Below are 24,528 nucleotides of genomic sequence, written 5' to 3' on the forward strand. Positions count from 1 at the left end.
TATCTACCAAATAATTTGCTTCACTTTTATATTTCTCTCATTTCATATGGTATTTCTTGTTTGATTTATGAATGACTTTATGAAAATGTTAATGATTTCAATATTATCCTATTTAATCATATTTTGAATTTGATTCACATTAAATCATGTTAGAGAATTTTTTTTATAGTAGACTACAAATAAATGCAATTATTATTATTCAACAACATTCTCATACAAAACATGGAGGAGATAATATCCTATTGAATGAATTCTATTATAGCAATGTTATAATTGTTGTAGTTTAAACTAATCACATTATGTGCACATATTGGATGTAAACTTGTGTCTTTTCCAACCCATTTCATAAAACAATAACAAATTCACTATGACACAAGAAAAATAGTCTTCTCTATCTTGTGATTTGAATCATCACATTAGATCCATTTATTACACATAAAGTCCATGGTTCTTCACATCCATTCTTATAAGAGAATTGGAAATTTCATGACAATAATACAAGATTTGTTAAATATTGTGGCCACATTAGATCCATAGATTGCATGTCAAAAATATTATATTCCAATGCATTCACAAAAGAGATTTGTTGATTCCATTTTAATAAAATATTAGTAGATGTTTAAAAAAGAAAATCAAATGTACACCTCCTATTAAAGAAGGTTAATCACTACCCACATCTATGTGGATTTAGCTAATTTCCTAACTTTGAATACCTTTTCCCATCATCTTGGCCCAAAAGAGCTTGTTGAAATTGTGTTCAATGACATTATAGTGGTAGGGGGAGAACCAATGTTTGATAGGGAACCATAATTATTTGAACGTGGACCGTTTGATGAAGCAAAAGTGTTTGACTCTGAATGGATGGCATCTATAAAGGGGGGTTGAGTAGCTGCTGGAATATTAATGTCTTTGCTAGTGAGGAACATGATAACTTTAGACATAGAAGGGCGTAGTGTTGCAGAAGCCTGTGTGCAAAGGAGAGCTATATGAACAACACGTACTACCTCCTCCATCAAGTTTTCTTCGATGTTGGGATCTATTATGTTTGAAATGGTGCCATATACATAATTGTTCCACACCTGCATCATAAATATATTATAAATTTGAATATTATCACAACATTTTATTGAGAATAAACCAAGATCATGCATGATGAGTTTAGGTCATTACCACAGTTAAGAGAGATGGCATGCCATTGGTGTTCGTAGGGGTTGAATTCTTTTTGCCACTAATAATCTCAAGAACTAGCACCCCAAAAGCATAGATGTCAACCTTTTCTGTCAAATGGCCATGTACAAGATATTCTGGAGCCATGTAACCTCTACCAAAACAACAATAAGAATTAGCCACACTTTTTAATAAAATATTTCCTTTTGGGTTATTAATTTAGTTTATTCTCACCTAGTTCCAACAATTGTTGTGCTAATATGAGTTTGATCTTCAGCAAAATATCTAACCAACCCAAAATCTGCAATTTTAGGCTTGAAATGTTGGTCTAGTAGAATATTGCTGGCTTTTATGTCTCTATGGATGATGCGTATATCTGATTCTTGGTGAAGATAAGCCAACCCACTGGCAATCCCTAATATAATCTCAAACCTCCTCTGCCAATACAACAACTTTCCCATGTTTTGATCTGTTAAAAAATAAAGTTCTTTCATAAATAAATTAAATATAATTTGGTAAAATAGTTTTAGACATGTGCATTTATTGTAATGAAAATAAATTTATAGAGTTAAGAAAGATTACCAAATAGGAAGTTATCAAGGCTCTTATTTAGAAGATATTCATAGACCAAGAGTCTATCTGGGCCATCCACACTACACCCAAGTAGTTTGACAAGATTTTTATGTTGAACATGACTTATCAGATTCACTTCATTAAAAAATTCACTCACACTTTGTTCTCTATTAACAGATAGTCTCTTCACAGCGATCTCTGTATGATCTGGTAGAACTCCCTGCCAACATTTCCAACTTATATTGTTCAATGATCATGTAAATTTATCCATAATATTTAAAAAAATAAAAGCAATAGTACAAGATGAATGTGGGCATTACCTTATAGACTGTACCAAATCCTCCTTGTCCAATTTTGTTTGAGAGATCAAAATTTTTAGTGGCAAATTTTAAAATTAGAAATTTATAATTTAGTTTTGATTTGGATATAGCTGTTGAAAATTCACTTGATGGTCCTGCAAAATAAAAAATAGGGGGTTAATCATTTAGAAATATTATATTGATGGTTCATAGTAACCTGCAACTTAAAAGAAGGCAATAATTTTAGAAACATAAAGGGTTTAATGATTTAGAAATATAGCATAACTATGTTATTGAGGAAATATGATTTTAACCCCAAAAAATCCTTTAATATTTGCACTTCTTTTGTGGTTTATTATAATTTTGGATGCTTTATTTTGAAGTATTGATTTTTGTGGTTTATTATATTTTTGGACGTTCTATTTTGAAGTAAATGTAAAGGAGTGAAATGTAAACAATTAATGTTTTATTAGAACACAATAATAAAATTTTGCTATTATTGCATGATAACATCCATGAGAATTGTGATCATCATTTTTTTTGCACTAAGAGGAACTCTCCAACCCAATATGGTAGAGATGTTGTGATCTAATGTCCTGTAAAAGAATTGAATCGATTAAAATAAAATAAAAATAAACCTATGTTAAAATAAAAATAACTTCAAACTAAAATAATATAAATAATAATTCCATGTTGTTATTATTATTATAAAAATTTTGTTGGGTATTTAAGGTTCACTTGACTTACTATTGTTTTTTGAACTCTAGGTTTATGGGAACCCCATGGTATTCATGTGAAATATAGCCTATTTAAAGGGGGAAATTAAACCATCCTAAATCCATCTTAACTGTAGATCTACCAACCACAGAGAGGGATCAAATATATTGAGATGAAAACTTATTTTAAAGTTAAAAGAGATTTGATCCCTCTCGATTCTTGGTAGTGTGACAACTCCACCCATGGCCCTCTCACAAAATACATTGTAAATATTTTTCTATATGTCAATTTTGAAAAAAAGGAGGTAGAGTAAAAGGGATACGGATTCCAGAGCTAGGGAGGAGGATTGCTTTCTTGAGATGTTGTGGTTTCTTATGCAGAGAAGGAAACCTGAATTGTAGGACAACCATTAAAACTGGCTGGTGAATGAATTTAATGAAATGGTTCTTGAAATTTAATGGGTTGCAAGAGAAAGTACGTAGGCCCATATCGTTTGAGAGATGCCAACAAGAAAAGAGGACAAGAAGTCCAGCAGAGGGATTGTGCATTGAAGGTAAGAAAGGACGGAATAGTCCCTGTAAAACAAGGAAAAAATAGAGGAACAAACATTTGTTCAAGGGAAGGAGGAGATAGATAGAGAAGGCAAGGGATCAGAACATCCAACAAGAGAAATCAATAGGCAATGATGAAGAGAAGATAAGATAAGGGGATTGGTTCTCTTGTTTCCTAGAGACTGTGGGTTAAGTTGCTATTATTTGGAGAATTATAAAAACTTGGGGTCCTTGGAGGTTGTGGGTTGAGATAGGACCCCTAGAGCCCTGTAATAGCTTGGGTCCTCAGAGGCAATGGGTTGAGGCAAAGGTCTCTAGGACCCTATAATAGATTGGTTCCCTGTAGGTTATGGGTTGCGATGAAATCTCTAGAGCCTTGTAATAGCTGCGGTCCCCTGGATGCTGTGGGTTGAGATAACAGGCTTTGGAGCCCTATAACAACTTGGGAAGAGACCATACTGAAGCAACATCAAAGGAAGACTTGATTGAAGACTTGTGATATTTAACTATAGTTACAATTGATTATGGACTCCCAAGAGGGGGGTGAATCACTGTGTGTGCACTTGAGGGTGAGGTAGAGTACCTCTACACTCATGGTGTTGACAAATGAAGTGGGAGCCAATTGGTGGGATTGAGTAAGGAGGTCCTCTAGAATCCTTATTTTAGTTGGCAACTGGTGTTTTTGTTCCTTAAGCAAGCATCCCCCTTAGACTCGGGAATCTAGCCCGGGGGCTACAACTACAAGTAAGTGTGGCTCCAACTATTTATGGTTGGGTGGAGAGTCCTTGTCCTAGAATATGTGTCGTTCAAGCTCAAAGATAAGTATCTAATTATACTTGTTTATATATTGATAAATCATGATTCCTTTTTGTTTAAAATGGTTTTGGGATTTCAGAACTATAATTGTGTTGTTGATATAATAAGCATGTGTTACTTATCTATGTGGAGATGGATTTTATGGTTATGATAATATGTATGAATATATGTATGTGTTGCATTTTGAGCCATTTCTACTATTATATGAATTTCTCAAACATCCTTTGGAATGAAAGAGGTTTTGTGTGAAGAATTTGTTATTATTGTTATAACCTACAAGATTCAATAGAATGTAAATGAAACAACGTGATAAAAAATATCGTGCCACATATATACACTCAGATATCATGTTGCATAAGCCACATGATAATAAGGGTTATGTTATAACGCTGATCTAAACTTGGTTTCGCATAAAATGTGTAAAATATACTAAAACATCACATAAGTGAATAATAGAGGAACATAACGCCATGTTGCATGCCAAAACAAAATCCATAAGATCTTGAATTAAAACTTGAAACAATGGGCTTGAAGACCCTTTTATTTATATGAACAGTTACATTGAAGATCGTCTGCTCAATAGGGTCAGTGTTCACTTACATCCATTTACTTTCTTGTGTTGAAAGTTATTTTTTAGAGCATCATGAATTACATTTTTGTTGAGGGTTGCTTCCCTTGGGGCTAGTTGATCCCATCAACTTTACCTCAATGGCCTTTGGCCTTGCATTCTCAATACAATGGATATCTTTCGTTGGTGTCCTAGTATCGCCAACTAGGCACCAAAAGGTTCTATGTAGTTCCATGGAGCTTCTTACAGGTATGACATGGATTCTAGTACTGGCAACGTGTGGCAGGTGAGGTGAAGATCTCATAGGAGCTCACAATAAGCCCATGGTAGGTAAGGGCTGCAGGATCACCTACACCGACATGCATAGGATTCCATGCCCAAGAATGAGATATGTAGGTGGACTAGGAACTCCTTGGAGTTGGATTTGTCTAAGCTCAAAAGGGGTGGCACCATGGAACACCTTAATAAACCATTGGCATCGACATGAAGCCTTGATAGTGATCAGGAGGTCCGCTAAACCTCTGATTTGAATTCATGGTTGGCTCGAGGAAGTTAGTGCAATAAGAGATATTATTCTTGGGGCGATTTCAAAGATCCCCATCTAAGATGTCACATGAGGTAGGGTCAAGATCCCTTATTCTAGTCATGCAAGAGAATGAGGATGAAAAAAAATGCGGTGCAGAGGGGTCAAGCCTCAAACTTATAAGAAAATATTAGGTGATCTTATCCTCTCATAGATTAGGCCCTACCCATGGAGACTTTCCATTAGCACGACTGATTCCCCCTTTTCGCGGTTGGTCACAAAAGGGTTAATGTGGACCAAAAGTGTTACCCTAGAATGTTTCCAAGGGCTCAAACAGAGGAGAGTGAGGTGAAAGGAAATGAGATGATGCGCCACAATGATGATCATCCGAAAGTGTTTCCATTGGTTGGAAGGTTGGCCCATAGCCACATAGGCCCAGACGCATAAACTGGAAGCATGAAAAGAAGGCATAAAGGAAGACGTTGGGAAAAGCCTAGTGGGATGATGTAAGATGGAAAGTGGCCAGGCCCATGCCTTTCCATAGAGCTATAGGTCAGGGACTAGCCCACTTGTAGAGTCAACCTGACAAGACCACCCTGGAAGGTTAAAGCATGAGTCAATTGTAAGTGTGAGGAAGTAAGATAACAGGGTGACATAGGTCAGCTACATAGCCATACACCCAAGCCCGACAAAGCTATCATTAGCGGAGGAAAGGCCCATTACCAGGTCATCCTGACGTCATGAATTCAGTAGGATAAAGAGGCATCCTAAAGGAAAGTGTTGGGATGAGCCAAGCTAGCAGCAATGACCATTTGCGGAAGACCTTGGGCCAATAAGGAGGTGGTAAAGAGGGGCTCGTTTTCCATGTAAGACTAGTGCAGAGAATCCAACGGGTATCCAAGCGCATATCTTGGGAGTTGTCGGGAGTGGATGAGAGGGGTCACATGTCTAGTGGGACCCACTCGAAAGGTGCTAGCTAATGTAGAGAGTGGAGGCCCTTGGGTTTTCAAAGAGCATAAAAAATGTGTGTGTGTGTGTATTTATATATATAAGTATGGAACTACTAATGCTGAATTATAACAAAAAAACATTTAATCGCCCCATTCCTCTTATGGTAACTTGAGGGGTTGGTTGACGTTACAGATAGATCCAGAGTTAAGATGGATCTACACTGATTTTATTATACTTGTTTATGGTGAAGGCTATTATAATTACTTTGGAGTTAAAATCACTTAGTTTTATTTTAAATATAACAATTTTATTATGGAATTACAATAGCTTTGACACATATAAATATTTGATAATTCGAAAAACTAATCATTTATTTAATGCATAAATGACTAATTTTATCACTTTTAAAATGTATTTTTCAAAAGAAAAAACAGAAAATCTAAAAATTATATTGTAACCACTAATAACACATGCAATTGTAATTTGTACTTATATTTTAAATTATCTATTTAGTTTATACGACACTCTAATTACACCAATAAGTGGCCTTCCACAATTTTAATTTTTTATAAAATAAAAAATTATGATGGTTTATTTAATAGTGTAAGAATCCTCTTAGTAATATACACAATCCAATGGATGAAACTTAAGGAGTTTCAATATCTATCCATAGTATTGATGGATGTGGAATTCCAAAATATCATTAAAAATATTAAAAAAACTCCACTCTCCTAGTCCAAGCGTTTAAATTCACCATTTCATCAATCTTTCACTCAGTAGAGAAATTTATTATTCTCTTTACAACCACATATTTCCCATAGAGAAGCATTCACTTATAGATTGTCCTGAACCCCCCTTCCAAAAGAGAACTGAGCATGACCACAACTCTTGCAAAGGTACATATTAAAACGAGATGGCTACTACATTCTCTTTGGGCAAGGATATCTCCAATACAAATACACATAGGAGGTCCTATGAGTTTTAAGTTAAAGTACATTATGTTTGGTTTTCTAATATTCTAATGATAAACAATGTTTAAAATGATGGTTCCTTGCACTTCATCCATGCTTGAGAATTGGGAAGAGATTGCACGGCTTCGGAAGACTCTCATCGAAAATAATTCAAGATTAACGACATACATCATATCATTTATTGAATTTGGGATTAACATTATATATATATATATATATATATATATATATATATATATATAATTGCATTTTGTAGAGAATAGAGTTTGTGTATATGTACAAGGATCTCATATTCAGGCCTTACCCACCTTAGTGCTATTGATTTTTAGCAACATTCACACAAATTGTTGCAATTTATCCACATCTACCAATGTGGTTGTGCTAGTTAGTTCACCAACATTTTTTAATTTATATCTTATATTGTTTTTTATTTTTATTTTTGAAGGTTGAAAATTTGATATTCAAATGTATATAGGTCCCATAGGGGATCTATAAACTCAGCCTATATAGGGGCAGAAGAGCATCTAGACATTAGATAGCTTTAATTCTAGGTTGTTTCTAGCACTATTAAATGTGATGATTTAAAACAATCTTAGACTATTGTGTGCAAGGGAAGGACCTGCAAACTTAGCCTAGTTTAGATGGGTGGAAGGGAAACTGGTCATGCAAAAACTTTAATTCTAATTGGTGTTGGAAATATTAAATGTGAAGATATAAAACAATTGTATATTTTTATTTGTAGATTCAACAACTCAAGTGATATACTAAAACACAAGACAAGAATCTAGTCTACTCTTTAGCAGAAACCCAAATTGATCGATGAAAACAATAAGTAGAAGGAAGAATAATATAAATGGCACATAACACCATATTTATCTAGGGAATCAACTTCTCAAAACCTTGACTATCTATATTGCATTAACTAGAAAATATGAGAAGAAAATACAATGCTTGTTCCTCCTAAACAATTCATGCACAAGTATAATATAATTCTCTGCTTCATAAGGCAACTCAAGCCAACACTTAGCCAAATATGTTGCTTGTGGAGCCCCTACTTCCTTGTGCAATTCCTAGAGGAATTAGCCTCTATTTAATGTGGAAATTCCTCATCCATAATTTCATAATCCAACCATAGGTTCTCAACTGATTGCATGCACCATCTGTACAACTTAGAAAATCATACAACTGATAGTACACCATCCCTAAACTCTAATATCAATTGTGTTTTCCTCTGAATTGGCATGCATGATTTATTTATGAGTGAGTCTTCAGTTAGTTTGTGTGGTATTGGGGATGCATTGATGTACTTCTCCACTACTAGACCTCTACTAGATCCTCCAACAGTTAGAACTAGTTTAACTGACTATAAATCAGTTAGATTGAGTTATCTAATTAAAACTCAAAAGAACTCAACCTGGGCCCCTAAAATTTAGGGATCACCCTTCATGACTCTAGATAGACTTCCAACTCAAATTTATTAAGCCAACTAAGTTAAAGTAACTTAATTAATTATTACAAGTTGCTATGAGAATAGGATTACAATTTAATTCCCAAATTAATTGAAGAAAAAATTAAATTAGAATTTCTAGATGTTATTTTTAACATTTCTTGTTGCTATTTTCAACACTCCCTCTCAACAAGAATGAAATTCAACTCCATCTCAATCTGGTACCTTTGGAATGTTCTGCATGCAACACTTGTCACTATTGTTATTGCTACTACAACATCTGCAACCAAAAAGCATCCAACCTGAATCAATATGATGCATCTATCACCAAATTTTGTGACTGCTACTAGCTCTGCCTTTGTCGACTAAAAACTTTGTGCTTCTGCTGACTCTGCCTCTGTGCCATCTGCACTATTGTCAACTCTGCTTTGCACTCTCTAGTATCTCACCGCTGCTAGCCTTTGCCTCTATCACTTTGATATTTGACTACATCAACCGCCACTAATCCATCCTGCTACTATATATTATGGGCTTCTGTAGCAAGGTAATGATCCATGAAACAAAACATCTCAATGGACCCTGCCCAAATTTCTTCCCTCTTGGGACTATCACTTCACATCGCCCCACCTCTCACTTGGAGGTATGGTTGTATGTGCTCCCTCCCCTCAGCCCACTTGGTTTGAAATTCCCCCCTACTGAAGGTCTCTGCTTGAGTGGATGTCTCCACTCGGTCTTCTCTCTGCTTCTCCAATTGTGACTACTCCACAACTTCCTGAAGCTACTTTTGAGGCTTCTAGGCTTCTCCTAGGGCTGAATGTTGAGAGGTAATCCACTCTCCCTCTCAACCACCAAGTCTCTAACCTTTGTCTTGCTCCTCAAGGCTTTGCATGCATCTTATACCTCAAGAGCATATAGGTTCTTGACTTGTGCACCATTTTGTTTCACCTGTTCTATGGCAATGTGTCTAAAGAAAACCTTTTCCTTACTAAAAATCACATCATAACCACAATCTTCCAATACCATGACAGAAACAAGATTCTTCTTTAGTCCTAGAACATACATCACATTTTTTATTCTGATAGGGGAGCCAAACTCCCTCTGAAAGGTAACTGTACCAATACTAGTAGCGTTATACCTCATGCCATCTCCAAACTCTATGTTATGCTTGAGGTCTTTCTCCTCGAAGTCATTGAAGAGATCTCTATTCCCTGTCATATGGAACGAGGCAACATTGTCGAGATACCACATGCTTCCCATTAGAGTGTTGGACATGCATGTAATGAGAATGAAATCAAGTTCGATTTGTGAAGCTAGAGCTTCACCTGCTGCTGCAACTGCAGGCTCCTTCTTGCTTGCTTTCTTCTGTGTGAAACTCATGGCATTTTGCCCATACTTATGACAGTGAAAACACTTGAATTTCACCAATTCCTTCTTCTTGTCGCCCTCCTTGCCATGGGACTTATTTCCCTTGTCTTTCTTTCCTTTGCTAACTAATGAAAATTCCTCTTCCACTTATTTAGAATAGGTCCCATCTCTGGTGTTTCGTTGAAACTCTTCTTGTACCAAATCCGACCACAACCATTCCCAATTTGGTAGCTTCTCCCTCCCATTGACAAAGTCTTGATAACTGTTCCAACTTTTGGGAAGTCCTAGAAGAGCTAGGCTCACCATATTATCTTTGGCAACAGCAATCCCGACACTTCTAAGGTCATCCCAACAATGGGTGAACTTGGTCAAGTAATTTAGAAATGAGTCTCCCTTCTCCATATTGATCTTTCTGACTTTATCCTTCAATGCCTTCCACATTGAGTATGGAGTATCCTTTCCATGTAGACTTGAGACAATGTGGTCTCGAACTCCTTCCAGGATAATCCTTCTCGTTTTTGCACACACTTTCTCCATTCATCCAGATCTTTAGCATCCGATGATGGAGGCTTAGGAATGTCATGATCTATGAATTCCTTGAGGCGATTGTCTTCCAACACTACCTCCCTCATGTCCTTCCAAGCTATGTAATTTGAGCTTCCCTCCGGCGCATAATCAAGTCGCAAATTGTAGAATGACCTATTGTTTCTTTGAAGTATGAACTTGCAAATTCGATTTTCACCTACACAACAAACTCAAATTCTCTTCTTTTATACTGTCTTCATCTCTGATACCATGTATATTTTACTTGTAGGTTCAAAAGCTCATGTGATATACTAAAACACAAGAAAATAATCTACTCTACTCTTAAGCAAAAGCCAAAATTGATCGATGAAAACAATAAGAAGAAAAAGGAAGAATATCAATGGCACATAACACAATATTTTTTTGGGGAAAGAAACTGCGTCAAAACCCCGACTATCTGAATTGCATAACCAGAAGACCTAAGAAGAAAATACAATGCTTGTTCCTCCTGAATAATTCTTGCACAAGTATAATCTAACTCTCTGCTTCACAAACCAGATCAAGCCAACACTTAGCCAAATCTACAACTTGTGGAGCCCCTACTTCCTTGTGCAATTACTAGAGGAATTAACCTCTATTTAATGTGGAAATTCCTCATCCATAACAGCGCAATCCAACCAAAGGTCCTCAAATGATTGCATGCACCATCTGTACAACTCGAGAAATCATACAATTGATAGTACATTGTCCCTTAACTCTAATCTCAACTAGGTCTTCCTCTAAACTGACATGCATGAGTTATTTATGAGTGAATCTTTAGTTACCTGGTGTGGTATAGGGGATGCACTGATGCACTGCTCCACTACTAGACCTCTACTAGTTCCTCCAATAGTTAGAACTAGTTTAACTGACTATAACTCGGTTAGACTGAGTTATCTAATTACAACTCAAAAGAACTTAACTTGGGCCCCTAAATTCAGGGATCACTCTACATGAATCTAGATAGAATTCCAACTCGAGTTTACTAAGCCAACTAATTCAAATTAACTTAGTTAACTATTACAAGTTTCTATGAGAATATAATTACAATTTAATTCCCAATTTAATTGAAGGGAAAATTAAATTAGAATTTCTAGGTGTTATTTTTAACATTTCTTGTTGTTATTTTCAACAACAATCTCACATTAATGCATTTATTAAACAAATGTGATGATAACCAACACTACTGATAGATACAAAAATGTTATGGTCTAACACACCTTTGAAACTCCATCTAGACATCACAGTCAAGGTTCAAAATTTCACATCACAACCCTTCAAGAGGGGTCAAGCGCGTCATAGAAGTTTGAAGCAAAAATTAGGTGTAAAAAATTGTTAATTTTTGTCTATTCTTGTTTCATATATATATATATATATATATATATATATAGATATATATATATATATATATAAATGCTCGGTGAAGGGATGTCAGATAAATTGTTGGATATCCCCTGGTTTCCTTGTTCTCATTTCTAAAATCATTTTAGAGACGTACAAAATCTAGAGTACTTCTTTACGTAAATACCAAAGTTTCACCATATTCTTTATGCAACATGTGACATAATGTTATGGTGATTGGCGAAGGGATTTAATTGAATGAACCAATGGCAATAGGACATGCTTTGGTAGAGAGATGAGGGACAAAATATGGCTCGAACAGTCAGTGTGTGATAGATGATATTTAATGGGAGGGGGAGGGAGGATGGCAATATATTAATGTGTGAGGTGATGAGGTGATGGCCCGATGTGCACAATTTGTATAGTTTGCATTTACATTTGGCAATGTTGGCGTATAGATTTACTGATGAGATAATCATTTTCCTCCAACTTATGTGACAACAAAATATCTAGTCACTCAGAAACGTCAACCTAGAAAGTTGTTTCAGTGTGTATATATGTGGGGAAAAATAATCATAGATCTCTACAAGAGCCAAATTTGCAAAGCCTCGAGACCATGATTTTTCAACATGATTCAATTTGATGACACTGTGAGATTATTATTTTTTGGTACAAATGGATCCATGCTCATTCATGAAGGTTTTAGCAGGAAATTGGTTCTAAGAATCCCTGTGGCCTCCAAACCGAATAGAATAGGCATTCATTCTTCAAGATTTCCATTTTTGTGAGATTGAATTCAGTGAATTCTTAGTTCAGATAGTGACAATTCCTCTCATTTTTTAGTGCTCCTGCCCTTTATGTTCAGAACTTGATGGCAAGCTTTCATCTAGAGAATTTCAAGCTAGTGAAGCTTTCTAAGAATTCTTACCTTGGAGTTTCGAATCCGCAACTAGAGATTACTATTTACACGGGGCACCAAGGGTCAAACTATGGTATGAACTTGGGAAAGGTGTTGGGTAAATTCTCGGTTTCTAAGGATTTGGAGGGAGCCCATGGGAGGCTGATCATGTTCCACAACGGGTAGGTGTCTATTGGGAAAAACTTAGCTAGATACTGAAAGTGGGTCCTCAACTTCACTTGAATGTCCAAGCGGAGCTTGAATTGAGGTTCATTTTCGAATTTGACGGTGAGCCCGAGTACATTATGTAGAAATTACAGATTTAGGGCAATATCAACCAATTTCAGCTACAAGTTTAGTTGCAATGAGAATTTTAGATCACGGTTGGTTCTTTGACTCTAAGCTCTCACCTCATTTATTCATTTATATATATTTCATTTTATTTGGTTAAAATAAACCTTAAGAAACTACATCTTGGGACTGGCACTCAGTCTCATCCCTTCAAAACTCATGTCATCCTAGTACGATAGACAATGCTGCTAATGGAACTTTGGTCAACAATTCACTCTGCTTTCACTCTGTCGACTTCACCAGTGAAATCATAATCAATGAATTACTTGCAACAAATATCTTTCCATTGAAACCTATTCCATACGTTGGGGTAGACCACATGTAATATGGAACCATTATAGATGGATTGACATAATAGACCTCAGCCTTAGTGATGGATCATTATCCATCTCAAAAGAAAATCAAAATCGGAACACTCTAATTTCTCTTTAAGACTCATGTCATCCAGGTGGGGCCTACAACATACATATTGAAACCTTGTTGGACGACCTAACACTCCATAACCATAATTACAAAGAAGTACCCTATTAGCATTGGTTTTTATTTCACTTTCCATCTACCTAACAAATATTGGTTCAATTCCATTTACAATCTCACTAGGTTCTCTTATATTCCTATGTTTTCTATAGATCTTTTCATGTTACTCTGAATTATAGATCCACATGGCTACTACAAATTGTCATTTTATTAATAGAGAAATGCGAGATTATGATAAATGGGAGCCTTCTATTTCCACTGGTTAGAGATAAAATATTAATGAAAAAATAAAAAATTGAAAAATGGAAAAGTTTGATGATGGAAGTATTCAGTTTCTGCTATTTGGATATTAAATACATAGATTTTTGTATAGTTTGAGTTATTAAATATGTATAATTTGAGATACATGGAACATGATAGGAAAAAACACTCAAGTACACCTTTGTTTTGTGGACAAAATGTACTATTTCATTTTGAAAATAATTAATACAATTTATAAAGCTTGATATTATATAAATGTGCATGTTTAGATTTGACTATTAACTATTTGTTGTCATAATGTGGTATTTTCTACTTGCCATCGAGTTTTAGGAATTTTAGTTATTTAATAGAAATAAATTTGATTGAAAATGAATTGTGGAGATAATATATTGTCAATTGAAATTTATGTATTTTTAAAGCTTTTCGTTATGGAAGGGTTATAGGAATATATGCCCTTCTAATTGAAATTAAAACCAACCCTTCAAATTTGACCACTTATCATAGTGGTGACAATGCATCGCTATATTGAGATTGAAAAGGCATTTGATAGTTATAAGACGATGTAGAAAATTTTAGGGTTTGTTTGGACTCAAACTTTGAAAGAAAAGAAACTGATTAGAATTGTAGAGTCTTACACCCAAAAAACAATATAGTGTCAATTAAACAACCTTTGGTCTCCTTTCCTTTGAATTATTGGACATGGAAATTGGGATGGAAAAAGAAAAGGCTTTATGGAGGGCCCATCTTCCAATGACATCAATAACTACAAGTAGGAAGGAAAAGAAGTCACATCTCAATTATGGGAGTTGAAAAAGTTTCCCATGTGACTACCTTCTAAGAGCTTTGGATATTTCTCTGAGGCACAGACCTACCTATTACCTAACAGTTGGATTATCATTCAAGGGAGATTTACACCTCACACTCCCATCTTCTGTCCCGAGTTCCAATATAACCATACAATCAACGATGCCACTAGAGGCTAGGAAGACGCTATATGATCAGGTTTCGATTATTCGAGATTGATATTATTTCGGTCTTGAAATTAAAGTTTTGTCAGGTACCAACAATAAATAAAATTTTTGAGAGGAACTAACTCTTGGCCAAGGTACATACCAACATGGAAAAGCGAGTCGAGCCGACATCGTACTTAAGCTGAAACTTAAAAGTAGCTTCAGTCATCTCAACAAAATATAAAATTTAAGCAGGATATCCAGGACCTGGAACAACCAATAATTAGGAGAGTCTGTCTATGGAACATGCACTAAAGAGGAGTATGTATTGTGCCTTTTCTTTTACTTTATATATTAGTATCTATTTTATAATTAAGTATTTGTTATTTATATATATATATAGCATAGTGGAAAACTTATCATAATGGGGGTCCATTGTCAAACCTTCAGTGGGGATAGTGATGGATAGCTATTATCCTTAAATGTCATCATTGTTATTCAAAGGTAAACCATGCCACCTAGAATTACCCCACTAGTGGTGGTCTTTAAGTGGTAGACTTTCAATATTACGAAATGCCTCTTAACTTTTGGGCTATTAATCTACTTCCTTATATTAGAGAAATATGAGCTTATAGCAAAAAAACATATTTAATATATATATATAAAATCACTAAAATTTTAATATTTAAAAAAATATTTATTTAAAGCTTCTTTTAATAATTTTTTATTAATTTAATTAAATATATTATTTCATTAATATAAAAATTTATTAATAAATATTATATATAAATTAATAAATTGATAATTAAATATTAAAACTAAACCAAGAGAAATAATATACATTTATATATTTTTAAGTTTTCTTTTAAAAAATTATATATATATATATATATATAATTATAATTATAATTATAATTTAGGGAAGATTAAGTACTATATATTTTTTTAACCTTTTATATATAATATTAAATGTACATAATTTATGAGATTGTTATTTTTTAAAATGTTTTTTATATAATATATTAAACGTATATATATATATAATTATAATTATAATTTAGGGAAGATTAAGTACTATATATTTTTTTAACCTTTTATATATAATATTAAATGTACATAATTTATGAGATTGTTATTTTTTAAAATGTTTTTTATATAATATATTAAACGTATTTTATTTATGAGTTGAAGGTTGGTTTTAGTAGAGTTTACTCTTCGTTGGATTTCAAGTTTAAATTTCATTGGAAAGATTAAGGATATAAATCATATGCGGAAAGAAACTACCTCAGCAATATCGATTATTGAAGAATATTACATAATTTGAATAACATTCCATTGAAACTAAAAAAACAATTAAATATATAAAGATGATGTACAAAGCTAGAATTGGATTTAACAAATTTGAGTGGGTTTAATTCTCAGAATCATATCATACAGAAATCTACTTTTTCTACATTTGCCATGACTATATAATTTTTTTTCAAAGAAATTGTTTGTGAAAATGTGGATGTTTATTAAATCTGGTGTATTTTCTTTGAAACTGAAAAAATATTATAGCTTTAGATTACATATACTTATTAGATTAATAAAAAAGTAGTAACAACTTTGTTCTTAATTTTACTGGTTTAAACATAGAATAATTTAATGACAAGACATTGTTTTATTTTATAAATAAAGTATCTACCATCAAAATAGAATAAAAAATTAAATAGAAAAATCATCAAAAACTTAGAACAAAAATGTCATTCTACTTATAATAAAGATTTATTTTAATTATGAGTAATTTATATTTTACTTTCCTCAAACTATCCGATTGAAAAAGTTTTGAAATCCTAATAACATTTTAAAAAAATTATATCGATAACATTTTAAATAAAATATATTTCTAACTTATTTATAATTATAAATTCCTTTGAAAACAATACTTATTGATTCTAACCCCACCCCATCAAACCTCCTGAGAAGCTACTAAGCTAAGCATCCGTGTCCATTAATAAGCTTGGACATAAGGACTTTAAGATTTTTTCTTCATAAATAAAATTCTTTTCTTCTATGTACCTTTACCAGTTGCAGTGATATCAATATATCCCATTCTAAAACAAATTCAATCGAATAATGTTACTCACGAAATATTCATTCTTCTATGCAAATGTTTTTTTTTCAATGAACTCTCTATTTTCTAACGTTCTAAGATGAAAATATTAAAAAAGTCTTATTTTAAGCATAGTAGTTTCCCATGAGGCTTCCCTGGTTACTCATATAATATTCATTCTTCCATGCAAATGTTTTTTTCAATGAATTCTCTATTTTCTAATGTTGTTTATGATTAAGATAAATAACCAAAAAAAAATTCAATGAATTCTCTATTTTCTAATGTTGTGTATGATTAAGATAAATAACCAAAAATTTCTTCGATTAAAAAAAACCATATTAAATGAGAAACCAGAATTAAATAAAATTATGAAAAAAAAAGTTAGTATAATAGAAAAAAATGGGATATCCAAACCTAAATGTTAGTATATAAAAATATTTGAATTTCCAAACCTTGCAACAACACGGTGAAGAACAAAACTTCACCCTATAAAATATCTTTAAAAAATTAACGCTATTCAATTAAGGGGTGTTATAAATCTTTCTATTTAATTTATGAAAGATAACACTGAGGGTGAGATTTCACGATAGTTAAAGAGAGAAATAATAATAATTTTTTTTATAGAGTGGGAAAATTTATAAAAGTTTAATTTTCAAATTAGTAATAGAAATAATTATTATTGGTTATAATTTTAGAATGCAAGTTGACTTATCAATATTATTCAAGGAAAACCACTCTATTTAGAATTTACTAACTGATAATCTGTCATAAGTAAGTTTCCACTCATGGGAGATGCCTCTATGTCTTTTCGAAAAGACTAGCTCTAAAACAAGCAAAAACAACTTAAAGATATGCTCGATCCCAAAAACGAATATTACAAAATAACAAAAATAAATTTATTAAACTTTATTTTTATTAATATAATTTTAACATCTAAATATCTTATGGCATTAGAACATTTAAATAAAAACTTAATTGTTTGAAATAATTTATTATTAATTAGTAAAAGATAAAGTTTCACTCTTTTAAGACATCTATAAATCTTCAATTATTAATTGATTTCTTTGTATTTAAAAAAAACAAACTTTTAAATAATCAAAAATAATTTAAGATTATGTTCCATAACCGAGAGACAATTTTAATCACTTATTAATATACACTAAACATCTCATATAAAAAAATATTGTAATATCCAAAAACACCTAAACTTAAACCTCATATATAAAATTTAGATTCTAGAACCAAATTATAATTTAAACTCATATTTAAAATAAATGCTCCGTTGCGCAAAATTGCACCGTTTTGATAAATATAAAACTTCAAGGAGTATGGATGAATTTTATTATTTTCAAATTAAGAAGATTTTATTATGATATTGCAAAGTTAAAAGTTATAACTTGCTTAAATTAAGGAAATGTTTTACCAAAACTGTTATATAAAATTGCACCGTTTTGATAAATATAAAACTTCAAGGAGTATGGATGAATTTTATTATTTTCAAATTAAGAAGATTTTATTATGATATTGCAAAGTTAAAAGTTATAACTTGCTTAAATTAAGGAAATGTTTTACCAAAACTGTTATATAGAATATAGTATTCTAATTTGTTGAATTATGTGGAGGGACTGGAAAGTACATTTGTTTGGAATTATTGTTAAGCTAATTTTATTGTGAGTGAATGTTAGTGTATACTTAATTAGTTTTATATTGATAAATTTTTTATTCAAATTTTTAATATATGTCGATATGTTTATTGAGTATAGCATTTATGAATATGAAAAATTATTTATTGGGGTTTTCAATGTATTTATGAACGTGGGAATATAGGATACTTGTTTTAAATTTTTTAGTATAGATTATTATACTTGTGTACGATATTTAATTAAATATAAGAATTGTTTTTGTGTGATTTTTTAGATTTTTTGGGGTAAAAACTCATCGAAAAATCTTCCAAAAAGTTTCACTAAAGAAAATTCACTAAACATATATTAACATAATACTAGGGAAATGCCTAGAAACATTAATGATAATCTCCCCCTGTTTTCTTTCTCTTTCTCTCTCTATATATATAGAGTGCAAAGGGTCAACTCAACTAGTGGTCACTAATGTTATAGGATATTTGGCTAGTTTTATATTGTTAGGAATCCTCTTGGGTTATGTGCATTAGTTTACGTCAATAGATTTACTGGGGAACACATCCATGAATATGAAGAAGTATTCCTTAGATTTCTCTTGGACATTTTTTACTTTTTTTCCAAACCAAACATTGATGAGAAATCTAAGGGATGTTTCCTCATATTCATGGATGACATCACTAGTAAACTTGTACACTATTGTACTTCATTGAAAAGATTAAAACCAAACATTTAGTAACACAAAACTAATCAAATGCTTAGTAAAACTAACAACAACCATTTAAACTAATTTCTTAAACTTTGTTTATATAAAATATCTTAATAAAATTAACCCTATTCAATTAAGGGGCATTATAAAAGATAATAGTGAGTGTGAGACTTCACAATAGTTAAAGAGAGAAAAATAATAATTTTTTATAGTGAGAAAATCTACGAAAATTTAGTTGTCAAATTAGTAATGGACATAATCATCGCTGGCTATAATCTTGGAATGCAAGTTGACTCATCAATGTTATTCAAGGAAAACCAGGCCACCTAGAATTACTAGCTGGTGGTCTGTCACTGGTAGGCTTCCACTCCCGCCAGATACCAAGTCACAAGTAGGCTTCCACTCCCGACAGATACCTATAGGTCTTGTGCTATTAACTTATCACATTAAATTCAAAGAAGACTAGCTGTTACCCAAGAAAAAACAATTTTAAGGCATACTCCAGACCTCCAAAAAAAATTATATTACAAAATAACAAAAATAAATTTTAAAAAGTTATATATATATATATATATATATGTAATTTGGAAAGTATATATTTATATATCATTCCATATTATGATTTTAGGTTTGTATATATATATATATATAAAATTTTGTTTTTATAGGTCTATTAATAGGTTAGGGTCTTGTGAGTTTTTCTTTCAATTTCTCTTTTTGATATTAATAATAAAAGAAACTATCTTGCATAATAATTTATTAACTATTTATTTATATATTTATATTAAATTCGATGACATGTTTTTGATTTCATAAGATACATATTCATTTAATTAATATTCCATATTAGCTATTTTTAAGATTATTAATGATTAATGTTTTTTTAAGTAATTACATTTTTCGTGGTAAACTATATATATATATATATATATATATATATATATATATATATATATATATATATATATAACCAACTTCCATGTTATTTTACTAACCTTTTATTTATTTAACTATAATGGTCACAACTATTTTATTAATTTTCTTAATTTTTAATACAAACTTTACTTTTATTCAAATGTTGGTAATGAATATAACAATAACTTTAATAACTTCTCCTCTCTCTTGGTCCAATCTTAGTCGTTTCTTTGTCAAATTGCCCAGTCCAATATAGTTGTTTTCTAGTCAAATATAGCTGTTAAAAGACCTCCTCTCCCTATTTAACCTGTAGCCAGTGAAATATAGCTGTTAAAAGACCTGCTCTCCCTATTTAACCTGCTCTCCCTATTTAACCTGTAGCCAGTCAAATATAGTTGTTAAAAGACCTGCTCTCCCTATTTAACCTGTAGCCATGATCTGCTTCTTCAACTTGTCCTGACGATGAACCACACTTGTTGATTCGAAACGCGTTGACAAAAATATTTCTCGTTAAACTCAACAAAAAATTTAATTGTTTAAAATAATTATTATTAATTTGTAAAAAATGAAATTTCCAATAATTTAAAAAAATAAATTCCATTTTTTTAAGATATCTATAAATCTTAAATCTTAAATTATTAATTAATTTCTTTGTATTTAAAAAAACAAACTTTTAAATAATAAAAAATAATTTAAAATTATCTTCCATAACCAAAAGACAATTTTCATCACTAATTAATATCCGCTAAACATCCTATATAAAAAATGTGATGTCCAAAAACACTTAAACTTAAACCTCGTATATAAAATTTAGATACTAGAACCTAATTATAATTTAAAGTCATATTCAAAATCAATGCGCGAACCTAATTATGATTTAAAGTCATATTCAAAAGAAATGCGCCGTTGCGCAAAATTGCACCGTTTTGAGAAATATAAAACTTCATGTAGTATGGATGAATTTAATTATTTTCAAATTAAAGGAGATTTTATTATGATATTAAAAAGTTAAAAGTCTCCAAATTAAAAAAATGTTTTACCAAAATTGTTACATAGAATATAGTAACAATTCACATTAATCAAGTAGTTAAGTAAAGGTTTTTTAGATCATGGACTCAAAGCCTTATTATCCTTAGTTTTAAAAGTGGGGATATAAATAACCCCTCTAATTATCGGACAATTATGATCAGTCTTCTCCTAGCCAAATTATATGGTATTATTTTGGAAAGGAAGTTGAGCATATGGCTTGAAAGTGAAGGTAAGCGGGCTAAAGGCCAAGCGGGTTTTAGAAAGCAACACTCAATAACAGACCACCTCGTTATGCTTAGGATCATTGTGGAGGAATGCCACAATGATAAATCCAATCTCTTTTGTTGCTTTGTGCACTTTAGAAAGGCTTTCGATATGGTTCCTAGAAACAACCTTTGGAATAGATTAGAAGAGCTAAAGGTTCCTTTTGAGTTGAGAGCTGTTGCTATAAGGTCATATGAGAATGCAATTGCCAAGTTAAAGAGCAATGAGGGATGGTCATAAGATATTGAGTGTAATATCGGAGTTAAACAAGGTTGCCCCCTCTCCCCTACCCTATTTGGTATTTACATCGACAAGCTAGAAGGTTGTTTACAAGAAGCAAGATGTGTTGGCACAATCTTAGCTAGGATAGTCATCATCTTTCTTCTCTACACTGACAATATTGTTCTTCTCGCAAGGTGCCCATCTGATCTTGATAAGCAACTTATACTTCTTAAGGATTTCTGCTCTACCATGGGTATGATTGTTAACACTGACAAAACAAAAGTTATAACTATCAAATCCAAGAAGGACACTTATGCTAATTTTATGTATGACAATAGTAACCTGGAGGAAGTATCTTCCTACAAGTACCTAGGAATTGATGTTCATCACAAGCTCAACTGGAACTCTAGCATTGAGAAAAGGATTAATGGGGGATGGAAAGCTTATTTTGGTCTTGAAAATAATTGTAAAACAGAAAACCTCATAATATGGGATAGAAAGAAGTTCTTCTTTGAAACTTTAGTCACTTTGGTTATCTTATATGGATGTGAGGTTTGGGGTTGTAGCATCTCTAGAGAATCCTGGAGAAAGATTGAGCAAATCCAGAAGTGTTTTATAACATATAACCTCAAAATTAAAAGCAACACACCCTATCCTATTCTCCTTATAGAAGTGGGTCTTTCCCCTATCGAGAGCCTAGCTATGACTAGGCTTCTGTTGTACAAGCACAAACTCAATAACATAAGAGACCGTAGACTGCCTAAGCTAGCTTTAAATTCCAGCCAAAACCACCTAAGGCTCAAACGAGGTTGGTATAAAGACACCAGGGCCTGGTTAAACCATTGGGAGATCGACGAGAATGTTGTATTGCAAAAAATTAATAACATTAAAAATATTGTTACTTCTAAGTTCAAAGAAAAAATGTGGTGTGAGAAAGATTTAGCAACTAAAAGAAAATTAAGATATTATAAGGAGGTCATCAACCCCACCCTAGAAGGTCAAAAGTATTTCTCTATTTTAACTAGCTCAAAGAAGAAAATTAATAGAGCCAAGATTAGAACGAACTTTCATGAGCTCCATAGTGAAATAGGTCGTTGGGCAGTTCCTAAAATACCATGTATGGAAAGGTTTTGCCATCTCTGTGAGAATATGAACATCGGGGATGAAAATCACTTCCTCTTAGAGTGCCCAGTGTACAACCACAATAGATTTCAATTTCAAAATCTTTGTTGCAATATTGACCTTCCTAGCCTTTTAGGTTGTCAAAATCACAGTGAGCTTCAGAAGCTTCTCTCCAAGCTTTTTGAGCATAAGAATAAAATCTTAAATTAAACTAAATAATTTGTTTCTTTATGTTCCATAGACCAAAGTTTGGTCTCAGTGGACGTTAACCATCATCATCATCAGTATCTTAATTTGTTGAATTATGAGGAGGAACTGGAAAGTACATTTGTTTGAAACTATTATCTTACTTGACTTTCCATTTGTTTGGAACTATTATCTTACTTGGTTGAATTACGAGGAGGAACTAGAAAGTGCATTTGTTTGGAACTCTTTTTAAGTTAATTTTATTGTTATATATAATTTCAAAAAGTTAATTAATTTTTGTGAATGTTATTGCATATTTAATTAGTTTTATATTGATAAATGTTTTGTTCAATTTTTTTTTATATATGTCAATATATTTATTAAAGATAGCATTTATGAATATGAGAAATTATCTATTGGGTTTCTTTATATATTTATGAATGTGGGAATATATGATACTTGCACTAAATTTGTTAGTGTAAATTATTGTATTTTTTCATGACATTTGAACTAAATATAGAAGTTGTCTTTAATGTGATTTTTTGAACTTTTCCATGTAGGAATCTGATGGAAAATGTTGAGGTGAAATCTTGATTTGTGTTATTTAACTTAGTTTTTTGACTCTATATATGGATTCAACACCTTGAAAAACCCCTAGGGCACTTCAATTGTGCAGGGGTTATCCATTAGAGAAATTAGACCAGAAAAACCCATCGGAAAAGTTTCTAAAAAGTCTCACTAAAGACAACTCCCTAAACATATATTAACATAATACTATGGAAATGCCTAGAAACATGAGTGAGAATCTCCCTCGTTCTTCTTTTTTTCCAAACCAAATCTTGATGATAAATCTAAAAGATATTTCCTCATATTCATGGATGACATCCCTAGTAAATTTGTAGACTATTGTACTTCATTGAAAAAGATTTAAACCAAACATTTATTAACACAAAACTAATCAATACTTTAATAAAACTGAAAACAACCATTTAAACTAATTTCCTAAACTTTGTTTATATATACCCATTCTTAAATAGTTTTAAACTAAAAACATATCATAGAAATAACCAAAATTACTTATCACTATAAATTAAATTAACCCATTCTCTCTCTTTATATATATATAATATTTCAAATCACTAGATTTTTTACTCATAAGAACAATATCTTAGTTAAAAATGCAAACTTCTCATAATTTCAGATCGCAGTAACTTAGTTTTTTTCCCTCAAAATCACAATATCTGAGTTAAAAATGCAAACTTTTACTTAGGTTATACAATTTAAAAATATTTTGATACGCTGTATCCTTAATAATTAATAACAAAATTACTGCAAATCTAGATTAATTCTCCGAAAACTGTTTTTTAAGAAAGTCAATTAGCCAAAAGTGCGAGCTTATGGAAGCGAGCAAGAGAGAAGCTCAACTCACCTGGAGGTTGTTTCTTGTACCAACGCCGAATAACCTTTCGTTTCCAAGCTACAACGAACACTAACACTAGCACCATCGCAACAACGACACCAGCCATGACCGATCCCAATTGCCTTTTCCCTGCACCAAACAACAA

General features: G+C 32.1%; 1 protein-coding gene across 1 annotated transcript; it reads right to left on the reverse strand.

Annotated features, from left to right (window-relative positions):
- Positions 1-468: 468 nt before the first annotated feature.
- LOC149206395 (cysteine-rich receptor-like protein kinase 2) lies at positions 469-24,509 on the reverse strand. Its single transcript, XM_089393707.1, has 6 exons — positions 24,393-24,509; positions 2,061-2,194; positions 1,750-1,960; positions 1,402-1,636; positions 1,171-1,321; positions 469-1,079 (listed from the first exon to the last, which is right to left on the reverse strand). The coding sequence occupies exons 1-6, from the start codon at positions 24,487-24,489 to the stop codon at positions 723-725; spliced, it is 1,185 nt and encodes a 394-aa protein (XP_089249833.1). The 5' UTR covers positions 24,490-24,509; the 3' UTR covers positions 469-722.
- Between the last annotated feature and the right edge of the window lie 19 nt (positions 24,510-24,528).

This window comes from Pinus tabuliformis, chromosome 1_2, assembly GCF_031772625.1.
Source record: "Pinus tabuliformis cultivar Carrire ecotype Pingquan chromosome 1_2, CPIR1, whole genome shotgun sequence".
Classification (NCBI taxonomy): domain Eukaryota; kingdom Viridiplantae; phylum Streptophyta; class Pinopsida; order Pinales; family Pinaceae; genus Pinus; species Pinus tabuliformis.